This window comes from Colletotrichum truncatum, assembly GCF_014235925.2.
Source record: "Colletotrichum truncatum strain CMES1059 chromosome Unknown Contig_0001, whole genome shotgun sequence".
Classification (NCBI taxonomy): Eukaryota; Fungi; Ascomycota; class Sordariomycetes; order Glomerellales; family Glomerellaceae; genus Colletotrichum; species Colletotrichum truncatum.
In genome coordinates, this window is record NW_027222398.1 from 1,312,605 (window position 1) to 1,326,321 (window position 13,717).

Consider the following 13,717-nt stretch of genomic DNA (forward strand, 5'->3'; position numbering starts at 1 on the left):
CAAATCACCTGACGCTCCTTGGCTCTGCTTTCCCTTCTCAACCATACTACACCGTCTATCCCCGCTGTGGCCCCCTGAGTCTGCTTCCATTCGTTTTGCGGACTGCCATAATCCTGTTTGTAACATCAGTTCGTCTTGTCATGGGACTCTGGCTCGACATACTCGACAATAATAACCACACCTACCGGCACCATACTTCCTTACGACTATCCAGGTTACTTTGAAGGAGGAGAAGGGGAGGGAGCGGTTTATCGTGGCTTCGGTTCGAATCCCACACCTCAGCCTGCCGTCCCTGGTGTGACTGCTCAGTTCTCTCAACTTGAAATGAACGGGTCTTCGACGATCGGTATGGCATCAGTGCACCAGCTAGGGGCTGGGCCGACTCCGGCGCGCCCACGAAGCACCAACGGGTCTGGAATTCACGATGCTGAGATGGATGTTGATCGAAATTCAAGCCCTGCCGTCGCGAACGGTACCAGATTTGGAAGTGCCCCTCAACGAGGGGACTCGAGGATCGTGGTCATCACGTATGGTTCCGGCCAAGACAAGATCGTATCAGTCTTTGCCGATGTATTGGGAAAGCCCTTCGCGATCCGCTCTGCCCTCCGAGAGGTCACCGCTGCGGACCAGGGACTTGTGGTCGGCGTACCAGCAGAACTTGCCAAGGGTGATATTGCATCCCGCGACAAGGAGCTCGTGGTAGCCATCAACGCTCACTGTGTCAATCTGGGCATGCCGCCCGACGTCTTTCTCTCCGCTGAGTGCGACTACGAGTTTCTGTACACAGAAGCTCCGTTCTTCCGTCGAGATCTCTCAAGGTTCATATCCTTCACTTTGGGGCAGATCAATCATCACGAAACGTTGATGTCGAAGCCGAGGACATACTTCATTTCCACAACGTTTCCCGATGTCAGCACGGCACTGCCAAACATAGACATTCTCACCGTTGGCGCAGATGCCGTGGAGATTCGTGTCGATCTTCTGAAGGAACCACTTGGCGATGGCACTTACTCTGCTATCCCGAGCTTGAGCTACGTTGGAGAGCAGCTAATGCTCTTGCGTCAACGGACAGAACTTCCAATCATCTTCACGACAAGATGTACGAGAGAAAATGGTCGCTTCCCAATGGAGAACCCTGATCTATACTACGAGTACCTGTACCGTGCCATTCAATGGGGTGTTGAATACATTGACGTTGAACTTTGGCTACCCGAGGCCATCCGGAAGAGGCTCTACGAACAGAAAGGCAGCAGCCAAATCATGTCCGCGTTCCATGACTTCTCTGGCACTTTCAAGTGGCCCTCTTCGCATGCAGAGCAAGTATATGTGGAATCAAGCAAATACGCTGATATAATCAAGATGATCGCAATCATCAATGACCACAACGAAAACTTCGAGTTGGAGTACTTCCGCTCGAAGATGAGGGCAGACTACCCAAACTCTCCGCCATTCTCTGGGGTCAACATGGGGGAAACGGGCCAGTTCTCTCGCACGCTCAACAGGGTCTTCACTCCCATCACCCATCCGCTGCTGCCCATCGTGGCAGCCCCTGGCCAGATGAGTGCCTCGGAAATCAACGCCGCGCTGGCCCTTCTGGGCCAACTTCCAAAGAAGAGCATATACGGCATTACCACTCCAGCGTTTCGAAGTTCTACGCCCCAAGCACCTTTCTATGAAAAGTGCTTCAACGAGCTTGGGCTCCCTCATCACTTCGCTGTCGTGGAGCGCTTGCCCAACAACTTCCAAAGCATGGAGGCCTGGTGCAACCAAAAGAATTTTGGCGGCGCCTACCTTAGCCCCCCGGTGTCGTGGAGTAACTTGCTGAGACACAGCTCGTTCTTTGCATCGCTTAATGGCGGGAAGGGCCCGGAGTTGACCGAGGCCGCTCGGCTCATCGGGACCGTTGACACGATCATTGTTAAATCGGGATCTTCATCGTCAGCTTCATCAGCGCCTCCTTCTATACCATCGAGCCCACGTCACGGACATCATGATTCCTTTGGCCATCTCGGTTCCAGCATATCCAGCTTGTCGCCCAATACATCTCTGATACTGGATAATGCCAGCTGGCGAGGCATTATTAGTACGTTAACAAGGGACATGGCACCTTCGGCGTACTTTGGCCGGACAGCTGTCGTCCTTGCGTCATCAGGTGACGATGCGGCATCAGTAATGTATGCTCTCAAGGCTCTTCACATCGGCAAGATATATACCGTTGGATTCCGGACACCACCAGCATTGGCTCGGGATGGACCAGTCATCGAACCGTTCAACAGCCTTGAAAGCCTCAAGAAAGTGCAAGCGGTTGGCAATGATGCGGCCCCTTTCCTAATCGTCTCGGCCCTTGGGGCGGATAAGAGTAATCTCGTCGGGATGCTTGTCCGCGTTTTTGGCACGAATGGCAGTGGAAATCCGAACTTCAAGAAAGTCTTCCTTGATCTCGCCGATGCTGCAGGCGCCAGAAAAGGGGGAGATCCAGGCATCATAGCCCAGCAGGCCGGCTTCTCCGCCTATGGTAGTGCTGATACGGCCGCCTTCACCACGGTTGAAACCCTGAGGTTGCTGGTCGGCCAGAACGTACCCTACAGCTTTGTCAGGTTGGCGAGCGGCAGGAGTCTGTTCTGAGCACGGTTGGCAGAGTCAAAACTCTTGAAAGTATCAAACTTAGACAAAAAAGCTTTTCGCAACATCACGCACATCAACCAGGCGGACATGATATCTTTCTCTCTCTTTCCATCGAGTGCCGGATAAGACTCACTGCGACACGGATATCCAAACACACAAAGTTACAGCCTCATTTCATTGGCACGCTGCTAGCAAAACCTGACATTTCACGTAATACAAAGCGGCAGCCACTCCCGGCCAACCAAGAGCGACGAAGGACGCCGCCCATGGAAGCTCCAGGTCACCCAAAGGCGGCTAGGCCCACGCGGAGCCCTTGTGGGCTTTTTCCTTCGTCCACGGCAGCCAAGGCACACTATCGGCCGCCACACCTACCCCAGTGCGGAGAACGGAGGGAGCAGAAAGCGAACCATTCTCGAAGCTGCATTTCCACGACGGTCTCCCTCTCTCTCGACATGAAAAGACCGGGGGAGGGGGGGACCGGGGGCGGGGAGCGGGGAGCAGTTTGCCGAGGCCCACCATGTCATTTCCGATACCAGGGCTCAGAAAACGCGGAGTGGAGGTATACTGAGAGGCCGCTGAACAAGCATGGAGGGGGGGGGGGGGGGGGGTGATGGGGAGGAGAGTAACGGAAATGGGGCCCCGATGAGACATTTTGGCTGTTCCTTTTTCCCTCTTTTGTTTTTTCTTCTTTCCTCAAGAGTTCGCCGGGGTGATGGCGGTGGCGGTGAATGCGAAAGGAAAGAGAAGGAGAGAAGAGACCCATTTGCATGTACGGCGTTTATTCCGGGGAAGGGTATTGGGCGACGATTTGTGGAGAGCATTTACAAGATCTAGTTCCCATCTAGTTCATATGCGCGTGAGGCAAACCAGACTTTGGAACCTCCCGTCTCTTTTCAAATGTTTTCTTTGTCTTCTTTTCCATTATATGGATACTTCTTCTTTTTTTTTTTTTTCCCCCTCAAGACAGGCGGCAGCAGCAGCAGCAGCAGCAGTAGCAGCAACGGCCGATTAGTCTCTATATATAGAGCTCTCTTTTTACATTGATTATTGCTCCAGTATGGGATACGGAAAGTATGTTGATTACATGACTTAAAAACGTAGTGTTAAAATCCCTGCTCGAATCTCACCGGACACTGAGTCAAGGCGTCTATGCGAGCCCTGCTGTGACCTTTATATATTATGGATTATGGATAGCCCTGTACGGTGAGGCGTACGGCAAGCCGGGCGAAGAGCCTTGCCAGTCATGTGGAGCTTTTTCTCCTCTTCAAGCCGGTGGCGAATTCAGGGTTTCGAGGTCTACACTGCAATGGTGACGCCTTGGACTCTCATAGGCTTGTACATCGTAATTTCTGCCAAAGTAAGATAGCTCCAGGGTCCTCGCGGAGGACGAGAATGCCTGAGCGCTTCCCGCTTCCAAGGTCTGACCCCAGCACATGTGAATGTTGATGAGTCGGTCCTCCTCTGGGTAATGAGCTGCGCCCTGGCAGTTGAGGGGGGTGGTGAAGGACGTAAGCCGCGCCTCCTGCAGAGATCTCGAAATGTCGTGATCTTCGCATCCATCTCGGCCCATAACGTAGCATCGTCAAAGCCGATATTGTGCAACGTGACTGACATAATTATGATATTAACTTTCACCAAGATGGAGGTTGCCGGTCATGAGAGGGTAATATTGGGGATGTCGGTCACGTTTGTGGCGGCGCCTGATTTGGCAAAACCCAGGAGATGTTCACAAAAAGGAACGGCGACAGGCTGGTGAGCGGGAATCTGCGAAGAAGCCGAGCGGTACTTTTTGGCCAACCCGTATCCATCACCGGGCTGACTGATATCTTCATCAGCCGTAAAGACTTATTACAGTTCGCTCTGCTTGCTTCCGTGGCTTAGAGCATGGTTGACGGAGATTATTTTGTGCCTCGTCGGGTGCCCGCGCCGTTGGCCAAGTATCTTATCTGTTGGGCAAGGGACGCTCACAATTGGAAGATTGACGGCGCTGTTAACGTGAGAGTATGTGAACAACGCTGAGCTTCCTGCTGACCTCGACGCCCCGCGTCTGAGAACCACAGTAGAGGTTGTAATATTGCCAAAGGATCCTCAGCCACCAGGCGAATATGGCTCGATTCTCACTGCCTGGCCAAGCCATGCCAGCTGGAAGATAGCGGCATAAGGAACGGGTGACAGGCGCCAGCTCGGGCCGCCTAGGAGAACAACTTTATCTAGTTTGAATGGGTGACGTGTATAGCAAGCTTCCCCAAAGGGAGAAGCCTCTTCATGCAAGGGCGGGAGCAAGGTCAGGCCGCCCCTGGACAGTTCGGTTGGGCTGACTTGATGTGCTATTTGGGCTCCTAACGATAAATGGGAAATAGCGATGGAATTGGTATTCGGGAAGACGGAGGGAAGCCGTCTGCGCTTTCAGCATTGTTTAGTGATGATGCCAGAGACAGTTCGGAATACTCGGGGTGGTCTGAGATTTGTAGCAAGGATAACGACAGGAACGAGTGATTATGAATGCAATGTCATACGAGTCGTGAGCTTGCTTGGAAATGAGAGGTATTATGGTGTCTGCTTCATGTGTGATGCCAGAGAAGTACGTCCCTCCCGCAAAAACGTGGCCCTCATAGTGGTAACCAGAAAGTAGTGCGTTGCAGGGCAAAAAGTAGGGTTAGGCAAGTTCCTCAGAACATTGATCAAGAGGTTTCTGCAAAGGAAACCAGCATGATGCATATGTGTATGCAGGTTCGACTGTTGTGTAATCCGCTTGAACGCAAAGAGCTTGGCCGAGTGGTGAAGCGAAGCATGGCCTTTCAGTGCCACAATACATTGACAAGGCTACAACTAGTTCGCTGAATCACCCCCTCATACCTTGAAAGAAGTATCATCTTACTTGGCCAAAATAAATATCATAATCCGCGTGGCATCCGAATTGAGTGGTGTATTAACCAGCTGATGTTGGATGAATTTATTAAGGGCAGACGAGAAGTGGCATGTTGCTTTGGACTGAACTGCCGGCTCTGGAATCAATATGTTCATTGATGTGTCTTGAACAGGAGACGCAAAAGACGGCTAGTAAAGGTTGGCAACACGGCTCGCTATTCGCTATAGATGACCGCGAGATGTAGTCGTCGAACGGGACACTTACTCCCGTGTATGTCCCTTTGGGTCTGAGGCCTGCCATAGTGAGTGGCGTATCGGGCCGGCATTTCTCGATGGTCAGGTGTTGCGGGGCACACGTGTAAAATCAGGTAGTCTGTACAAAGTGAGGGTTTGAGACCTGCAGAAGTGAAGGTGGTGTTGCTGGTGGATTTGCGGAGGAGTGTGGAGAGGGCCTTTCCAGCGGAGTCATTATCATTGGGAACCCTCTTGTTCCCAGCCTCGGAAGACGGTCTTGACTCAGATGGTGGTGGGTGTCGTCTCCAACTTCTCCAATTCTTGTACGGGCCATCAGGATGATTGGTACGGTTGGAGGAGCCCTTAGGCCGGATGTGCGAGTTTCTCAATATTGAAAGTCTGTGGGACGGGTTCGCTCCTAGCCGCCCATAAGCTTAAACGAGATATGCAAGGGCTCCTAAGAACATGTGTAAGAGCCCGTCATAATATTCGTGCCTGTGTCTAATATTCCGTTCAGGATCATTGACCGTCCTTGAACTGCTGAGCGTGCGTGAAAGACAAGCTGCGAAGCCAGGGCACGGCTTACTCTGTTGCTCAAATTCCGATCCTGTCCGGCAGTTTGGGGATGACAGTCAGTGCACCACCTATCTTCCACATGGCTGGCTGCATCTTCCTTGGTATGGAGAACTCGGCACGACAAATGAATGCAAAGCCGTCAGCCATGCACATCGAGATAATGAACGAGCGAAAAGGCGGCCAGAACATGGCCCCAGGCGCCACTGGCGAGGGTTTGGGCTGGCTACAATGCTTCTTCGAGCCTGGTATCGTAAAATGCGCATGCACCTGTTATGGATGAATACCCTTTCGGATCTAGTGCTTGTATGATATATATTAACCGACAACCTCTCATTTTGCCCTCGATTCGGAGACACGTTATTGCGCCGCCTAGGACACTCCGAGCTTTGCCGCACCATCAAAAGCCATCCTGTTTGATGTTCCCGACGGACCGGCTGTGTTAGAAACCGTGAGACAATGGGCCGCCGATGCGTAATGCTGGGTCAATAAGTAGCAGTCATATAGATCTCCTCGGATTGTGAGCCGGTGTGGGGATCGTCAGTACATACCAAAAGGGCTGGCAAGTCGATGAGAACGGTAGGTCACATCAGCTGATACCGTGTCACCGAATGTCTTTGTGATAACGACAGGGTAGTTGTGGTATCAACCATGGCGGTAGTCTTCTGCTCGGGTTGCGGCAGTTGTGGACGTCAGAGGTCGGTCGTTCCTTGGCGGCACAGGACTTCTTATTTCTTTTCCGTCACATTGTAACGCTTCGTTAGGATGCTAACGTGTTTGACAAAACCATGTCAGAGCCTCGGGCTGGTACAGAAGTCACCGAGCTACTTTGATGAGGATCCCGCAGGTTGAGAAATTAGATGCGGGTTTATGCAACTGAGATTGGATGACTCCGGAGCCGAAACCGGCGGTTCAAAGCAGACTTTCACTTGACCAGCGCCAACTGGACTGTTACGTGCGACGCCTGAGACCCACGCGTGGCGGTCAAGACTCGGTAATGTAACGACGGCAGAGGTATTGGCATTGGGAGAGAGCAGCCAGCGGCGACGCGGAATGTGAATAGGGATCTCCGGCACTCGATCTTGGTACACCAGTTTTGAGGAAACTTTTTCCTGCTTCCTCGCCATCGTTGGATGTCGGAGTTTTAACGGTACCAACATGCGTGCCACAGAGCCAAACTCTTGAGGGGGGTGGTTCTGAGGATCGTTCTTCTCGAAGAATGAATCCACGCTGCCGGTTGGGGTACAGGAGGTGGAATGCACAGTGAAAGTTTGTCTCGGCAATGAGTCTTGACTGAAGTCCAATAATGGTTGGTGACCTCGCCTCGAACAGTGCTTTTCTCATAGCTGGGTCACTAAGAACGGCAGGTCAGAAGTCTGGGTAGCCACCATCTTCCTTGTGCTGCAGGAGCCACCACGTGTAAGATAAAATCTGGTACAAAACCTTGCTTCTTTCCAATCGCCTCGCGCGTTCGTGTGACAACAAGGGAGCATGGAGGGCGGCCCCCAAAATTGGAGAACATGGCCGTTGTTCTTTTAGCCTCGGTGCAGTAGCGTGGAATCGGTACCGCGACATCAGTGGCTAGCTGGCTGGCGTCGTGGCTGCATGCATGCCACAAGAGCTGTGCTTTAAGCGAAGCGGCACAAATAGCATGTATCTGATTATCCGTACTTGTATGGGATGGAATATGGCAACTAGGACCTATTTGGATGTTGTTGCGCCGGCGACCATCGGGGTCTTGTACCGGGCTCCTGAACCTGGTAGCTGCGAACTGCTCCCTCTCTGTACGGTAGGGGATCGTTCGCTGGAGTCAGGTGTGCACCTGCAGGGGCAGCCACTTATTCTTTCTTGTTGAAGCTTGCGAAAACCGAGCCCAAAGTTGCGACGAAAGTCACTCGGCGTAACCGCCATAGCCAGGCTCAAGGCCGGTGTGGAGAGGGCTCGGAGATGCCAACATCGCGGTAACTTCAAAATTTCTGGGTCGCTGGCTTTGTAGCTTTGTTGGAGTCGTCGTTCGTCCAAGTGCCCACCAGTTTGTGGAGACTCCTTGCAGCAGGCCATCAAACAACATAACGGCCCTGTGCCAACAACTGGGGGCTTTATTGGAAGTAGTGGGAATGTTGGCGCCAATAGAGAGGCAACCAATATATCGGGAGGCGACTGTGACGACTTGATGGCGCCAACAGGGTTCATATTGAGACATGTCTCCCAAGCGCTCTTGCGTCTCAAGGAGCACAAGGGTAGCGAGTCTTTGCTATTACGATAGGGGACCTAGAGTGTGGTAGCTGATGGAAAGGGCAGTCCGAATCTGGGGAAGACAGGCCAGGTCAGACTAGTGCTTTGACCGACTTTGTCAGGCGCCTTGGAGCGGGTGTGGCACCGGGGTGGCTTGCGTCCGGGTTGACAGGAAAGTGGCTAACGTCATCAATCAGCTTCGAGCATGCTCTGATTCGAGCGGCAGGAAGCAGGTGTCATGGTCCTTGATGACGAAAGGATGATCTTCGAGCAAATCCAACATGAGGGTTCGAGCTCTACTACATTGTGCCTAAGCAGCGGGTGGTAGGTTTTGGATGGTCGAGTTGCTTGCTGCGCTTGCCAGTACTTCCTTGTCATCGCCCTGGGAGGTAAATGAACCGCTGTGGGAACCCCCAGATGTTAAGACGGCCTTGACAACAAGCGTGGTGGCTTACTCCAGCAGGTAGGCAAAAGAAGAAAGCTTCTCCGCATCGATCGACATACTACCCGCTCCCCTTCAGCCGGAGGCTCTTGGTGTGGCGCATCACCTGTAAATGCTGATGTTATGGTTTGTTGATGTTACTCCTGCTCTCAGTCGCGTGTGCCTGTGTGTGCCTGTGTGTGCCCGATGCCCGATGCCTGCCGTGCCCCTTCCAGGATCTCTGGCTCCGAGCCGCCCGCCCCTGGTGCAAACTGAATGCTAGCAAACCGGGATCATCGCCATGCAATCACCGCATCTAGTTGCCATGTGCTGCGGTCGCCCCAGAGTAGGCTGGTGTCGGGGTCAAGGCATATCATTACCTGCGACCGAAAGAAGGGTCTCGAGCGATGAGGGTGTGAGAATGCATGGGTGCAAGAATGGACAATGGCAAATGGGCAGAGGCATCATTGGTTCGTGGTGAGGGATGGGCAGACACCAATTGTGTCCTCGTGGTTCATGTTGGGTTGGATTGAAGCGGGTGAGGTTCAGCTTCCTTCATGCGATAGACGCGGCTCGGAAAGCAGGGCGAATCTCGAGGGGCCGTTACAATGTGCCTCAATGGATGGCGAAGGTATTTGGAGACGGAATGAGGTTGGGCGGGCAGCCTGCAGAAGGTTGTCGAAGTTATCGTTGCCGTAGGTTGTCGGTGTCATTGCTTCTGCCAGCATCCGATAATGTTGTAGCTCGTCTATGGACATGTCACTGACGGCTTGAGTACCCAGAGTACACGCTTTATGCCAGGTGCTATCTAGGGGACGGGGCTAAAAGTCCTCTTTGAGAAACAGCTTGCAGATGACAGGAGCCACTCAGTCAACATCCTCAGTCGATCCCAACAGCGTCCCTTCCTCTTGTGCCGCGATCCTACATATACATAAACATCCTCGGATGCTTCCATTTCCCCCAGCAACAAAAATAGGAAAACGTCCCCATTCAGCAAGAACAACAGGCATGAGTAAGACCAAGAGGAAGAACAGTAGAAAGAGCGGCAGCAAGCCGCGTCGGCATCCACATAGTTTTGCGGGGAAAAAGGAAAAGAGTCGGCCGGCAGCCGCGTGTGCCGTTTGAGTCCGGCCCTATTGGGCATCTAGACAAAATCAAGTGTGCAGGTTTGATGAACAATATGTCACCTGCCACAGGTGGCCTCTCGAAACCTCGAGGAGTCCAGCCGCCCTGATGCCCTTTTGACGGTTGATGAGAGTTTGATATCCGGCTGGCCCGCCACCGCCCATCTGGCCTTGACCCGCATCTTCCCCTACATTGTAAGTCTCTACTACTACTACATAGAGACTTGGTCGAACAAGGATCCTTCGTCCCATCTTTCATGCTCCCCAGGGTCCCCAGTCATCACTACCCCCCTTTCCAGCACCCACACACGCACACGCATTCTCTGTCTCTTTTTCTCTGTCGTTCCCTCAGTCATTCATCCGATCCCATGTCGTCTACCACACGAGCTAAGAAACGGGGCCAGCGTTGCCCAAATGCCACCAGCTCAGAATAGGGAATCTTTACGAGCCAGCACCGGACATGGCCTAGGTATGCTCGTCATTCGTTCCCGGTACTTTATGACAGTTTCATCCACGGCAGAGTCATGCTTAAACGTGGAGGGCGGTTTACAGTGCCGATTTTGATCTTGCTCTGCCGAGAGTCGCTTCTCATGCATTTCCTTTCTTCTCTCTTCTTTCTCGCCGACTTCTTTTGCCTCGGCAGCCTTTTCTCTCCATTGTCCCTTTGTACCCTCGACATCTGACAGTGAAGGACAGGTTATGTTTTGACGGTTCGGCCTTTTATTTCGGCCTCGGGATTAACGTCATTTCTTTAGAGTGGAACAAGCAGATTAAACACGTCTTCTTCACGCCCTTGGACTAAAGCGTCAAGTGTCAAACGTCGGCAGCAGAGTCATGCCCAAGTCCGTATGAAGCCATGTCAAAGACGAAATGACCTGTTCCAGGCACGACAGGCCTAGGCCAAGGGCACCCCTACCGATGGATTGATTAGATGGCCCGATCTTGGCGGTCCGGTGAGTGCCGGCTTGCGGGGTCCGATACAATGGTCTGGCACCCAGCTGCGAGGGCAACTGGCAGGGGACTCCATCGCTTTCCCGTGGCCCTTTTCCGCTACAACGAGAATCGGATATCCGCATTTGTCCCTCGACGTCAAACTTGCCCATGTGAGTACCTGGGCTGGCGAGTTAAGTAGTACCACTGTAGCAACCTCACAGGGCTCAACGGCGCGCTCAACCGGGTGTACTGTCTGTAACAGGCAGGACGAGACAGGCCGATACCTAGCGGGATGGGAGGGGATCTAGGGCTGTAAGAAAAGCATAGCGATGCCCATCCAGGTTTTTTCTTGGGGGGAGGGGGGGAGGGGCGATGTGCGGGAGGCGTTGACCTTGACTACTACTAATGTCAGGCGCCTTGGCACCCTTTTTCACTTTGTGATTTTGGGATGTTCATGTTCAAGTTCGTCTTAAAAATCCCACATGGCGGTCCAAACAGTTTTCGTCTCACCTCCTTACTACATAGAAAACAGCTGATACTGCCCTTCACTTAATATTTCTTTTTCTTGTGGCAGATGACGGAAACTACTCTTGTCGCCGCGGCCCAGCAAATGTCAGAGTAGTTTGCCTGCCCGACAGTTCTGGGGAAGTGCATGCATGCAATGTACGTAACCTGGGGGACAAGTACCGGCCTCGACGGATGCCGCTCGGTGCCCATTCACTGGGTTCCTTGTATCTTTACATGACCAAGGTTTCTGCAGTGGCGGAGTGGGCAGTACAACATGGTCTCGGAAGTTCCATTCGAAGGGTATCGTCGCACTTGACCGACAACAACGTGCCTGGGCTGCTTGTTTTGACTCGAGTCGGCCTTGACTCGATGCTACTCCATGTCTCCCATGTGATAAGTCGACCTGGCTGGAACCCCCTAAAGCTTCCGGTGCCGTGGGCTAGCGGGGAAAGATGATTAAGACGGGCAGAGACTTCTGCCACCCACGTGTTGATTAGCTTGTCAAACATGGACAACTATATCCAACACGGATGGGTGGTTTGGCAAGCCAAAGTAGATTGGTATAGTTACCCAACTCCCGAGAGCATGTATGAGCACAAAAGGTTATTCAATGAAATGTGGGTAGATGTTTTCCAGAAACGCCCCATCTTTACGAGCTCATGTAGTGAGTTCTCCATCGGAGAGTCATGTTCAGTTGCGCTGCAGGCGGAACGGCTGTTGCGTGCCTTAGGGTTATCAGCCGTTGTGGAGAAAGACAAGTATAGGGTCCAGCAGGCGGCCTCGGCGGAGTTCCAAGCCGGGAAGGCCCTACGGCGTACAGCGTGGTCGAGACCTTGAGGAAGATATTAATCCCAATTACGGTGAGCAAATTGGGGAACATTGTAAGCTACCATCGACAGTGGGTGGCCGGGCTGAGCTCCAACGCATTGTACACAAGGTAAGGACAAGAACCAGGGTCTTTTTCTGCCCCAGCGAGAGAAGGAACAGGGTGAGTGTGATACTGGAGGGGCTTGACATTGAATCTTGTTCCTGTTGTCCTGGGACCTGGGTCTTGGAGCTGGGGGTTCCCTCCCCTCCTCTCTCTCTCTCTTCTTTCGCTCAGTATTGGCAGCTTTGGCGCATCCCACCGGGATGTTGCCGACATCAAATCTAGCATTTATATTGAACCCGAATGTAGGACCATGTGTCCATCTCCAACTCGGACCTAACCAGTCCCTGATTGCACCAAAAGGGTCGTCTATCAACGGGGAATAGGGTATAGGGAGGGGGGGCAGGCAATATTGAGCTGCTGCTCTGAGCCAGGAAGTGCTGCAACTACCCGTCCGTCGACTTCGGGGATTTCACCAACTTCCGTTCCTCTCTTACCATATGCTGACCGCCTCGAGGTGTGCTTGTCTGTGATGTTGGCATATCATCTTGCATGTTGCGTTACCCAGGCCCGCATGCGGGTAGTTACTTGATATGAAGGGACGAGGGGGAGGTTTGAAGTTGGAAGTTTCCGTTTAGCTCCTTGAACTTATCGGACTCTATTAAGGCTCAAGGAGTGAGCAAGTGACTGAGTGAGTGAGTAAACTAGGGGAGTAGGTACGGAGAAGATGTGCCGCAACACCACAGTGGAGTTCTCTCGGCCTGTTCCTTCTTCCTTTCCCCACACACAGGAGATCTTTTTCCAGCCCACAATCCCCGTCTCATATCGGCGACGCGAGCCTGAGAGAGAACATGGCGCCGCTCTAAGTTGCCGCCCATGTTCCCATTCAACACTTTTTACCTTCGTACCCAGTATCCGTAAAGGAAAATTAAAAAAAAGGGCGCGCGTTTAAAAAAAAAAAAAAAATTCAATTCTAGAGGGCAGTTTTTCTCCTCAAGGCGACCATCCCGTCGTACCAGTAAACCGAGAAAATTCCCATAGGGCTCCATCACACACAATGTCACCACGGCGCGGCGAAGCTTCTACATAGCATTGAGCTTTTTTTTTATTCCACCGCGGCCTAAATGTACCCCTCTCGGCCCTGTTCCCAGGTTTGGTGCCGTCCTGGGAGGGAGGGAACCTCTTCTCTTCTTAGCATCGGCGCGTGGGCGTCAGCGTCAGCACCGGCATCATCAGTACATGTCTCTCGCTGTATCCGTCTTGCGGATCGTGCGTCGGGCGAGGTTCTTACCGCCTGAGTGACCTGTCTATCTTGCATCCCTCTTGAAT

General features: G+C 52.7%; 2 protein-coding genes across 2 annotated transcripts; one reads left to right on the top strand and one right to left on the bottom strand.

The window, feature by feature from the left end:
- Positions 1 to 324: 324 nt before the first annotated feature.
- Positions 325 to 2,625, top strand: CTRU02_200321 (pentafunctional arom; the record flags this gene model as incomplete). Its single annotated transcript, XM_036718322.1, has 1 exon — positions 325 to 2,625. One exon carries the CDS (start codon positions 325 to 327, stop codon positions 2,623 to 2,625), a length of 2,301 nt encoding a protein of 766 aa, XP_036589322.1.
- A 1,264-nt stretch (positions 2,626 to 3,889) lies between these two features.
- Positions 3,890 to 4,195, bottom strand: CTRU02_200322 (uncharacterized protein; the record flags this gene model as incomplete). The annotated part of the gene is made up of 1 exon (XM_036718323.1): positions 3,890 to 4,195. The coding sequence occupies one exon, from the start codon at positions 4,193 to 4,195 to the stop codon at positions 3,890 to 3,892; it is 306 nt and encodes a 101-aa protein (XP_036589323.1).
- Between the last annotated feature and the right edge of the window lie 9,522 nt (positions 4,196 to 13,717).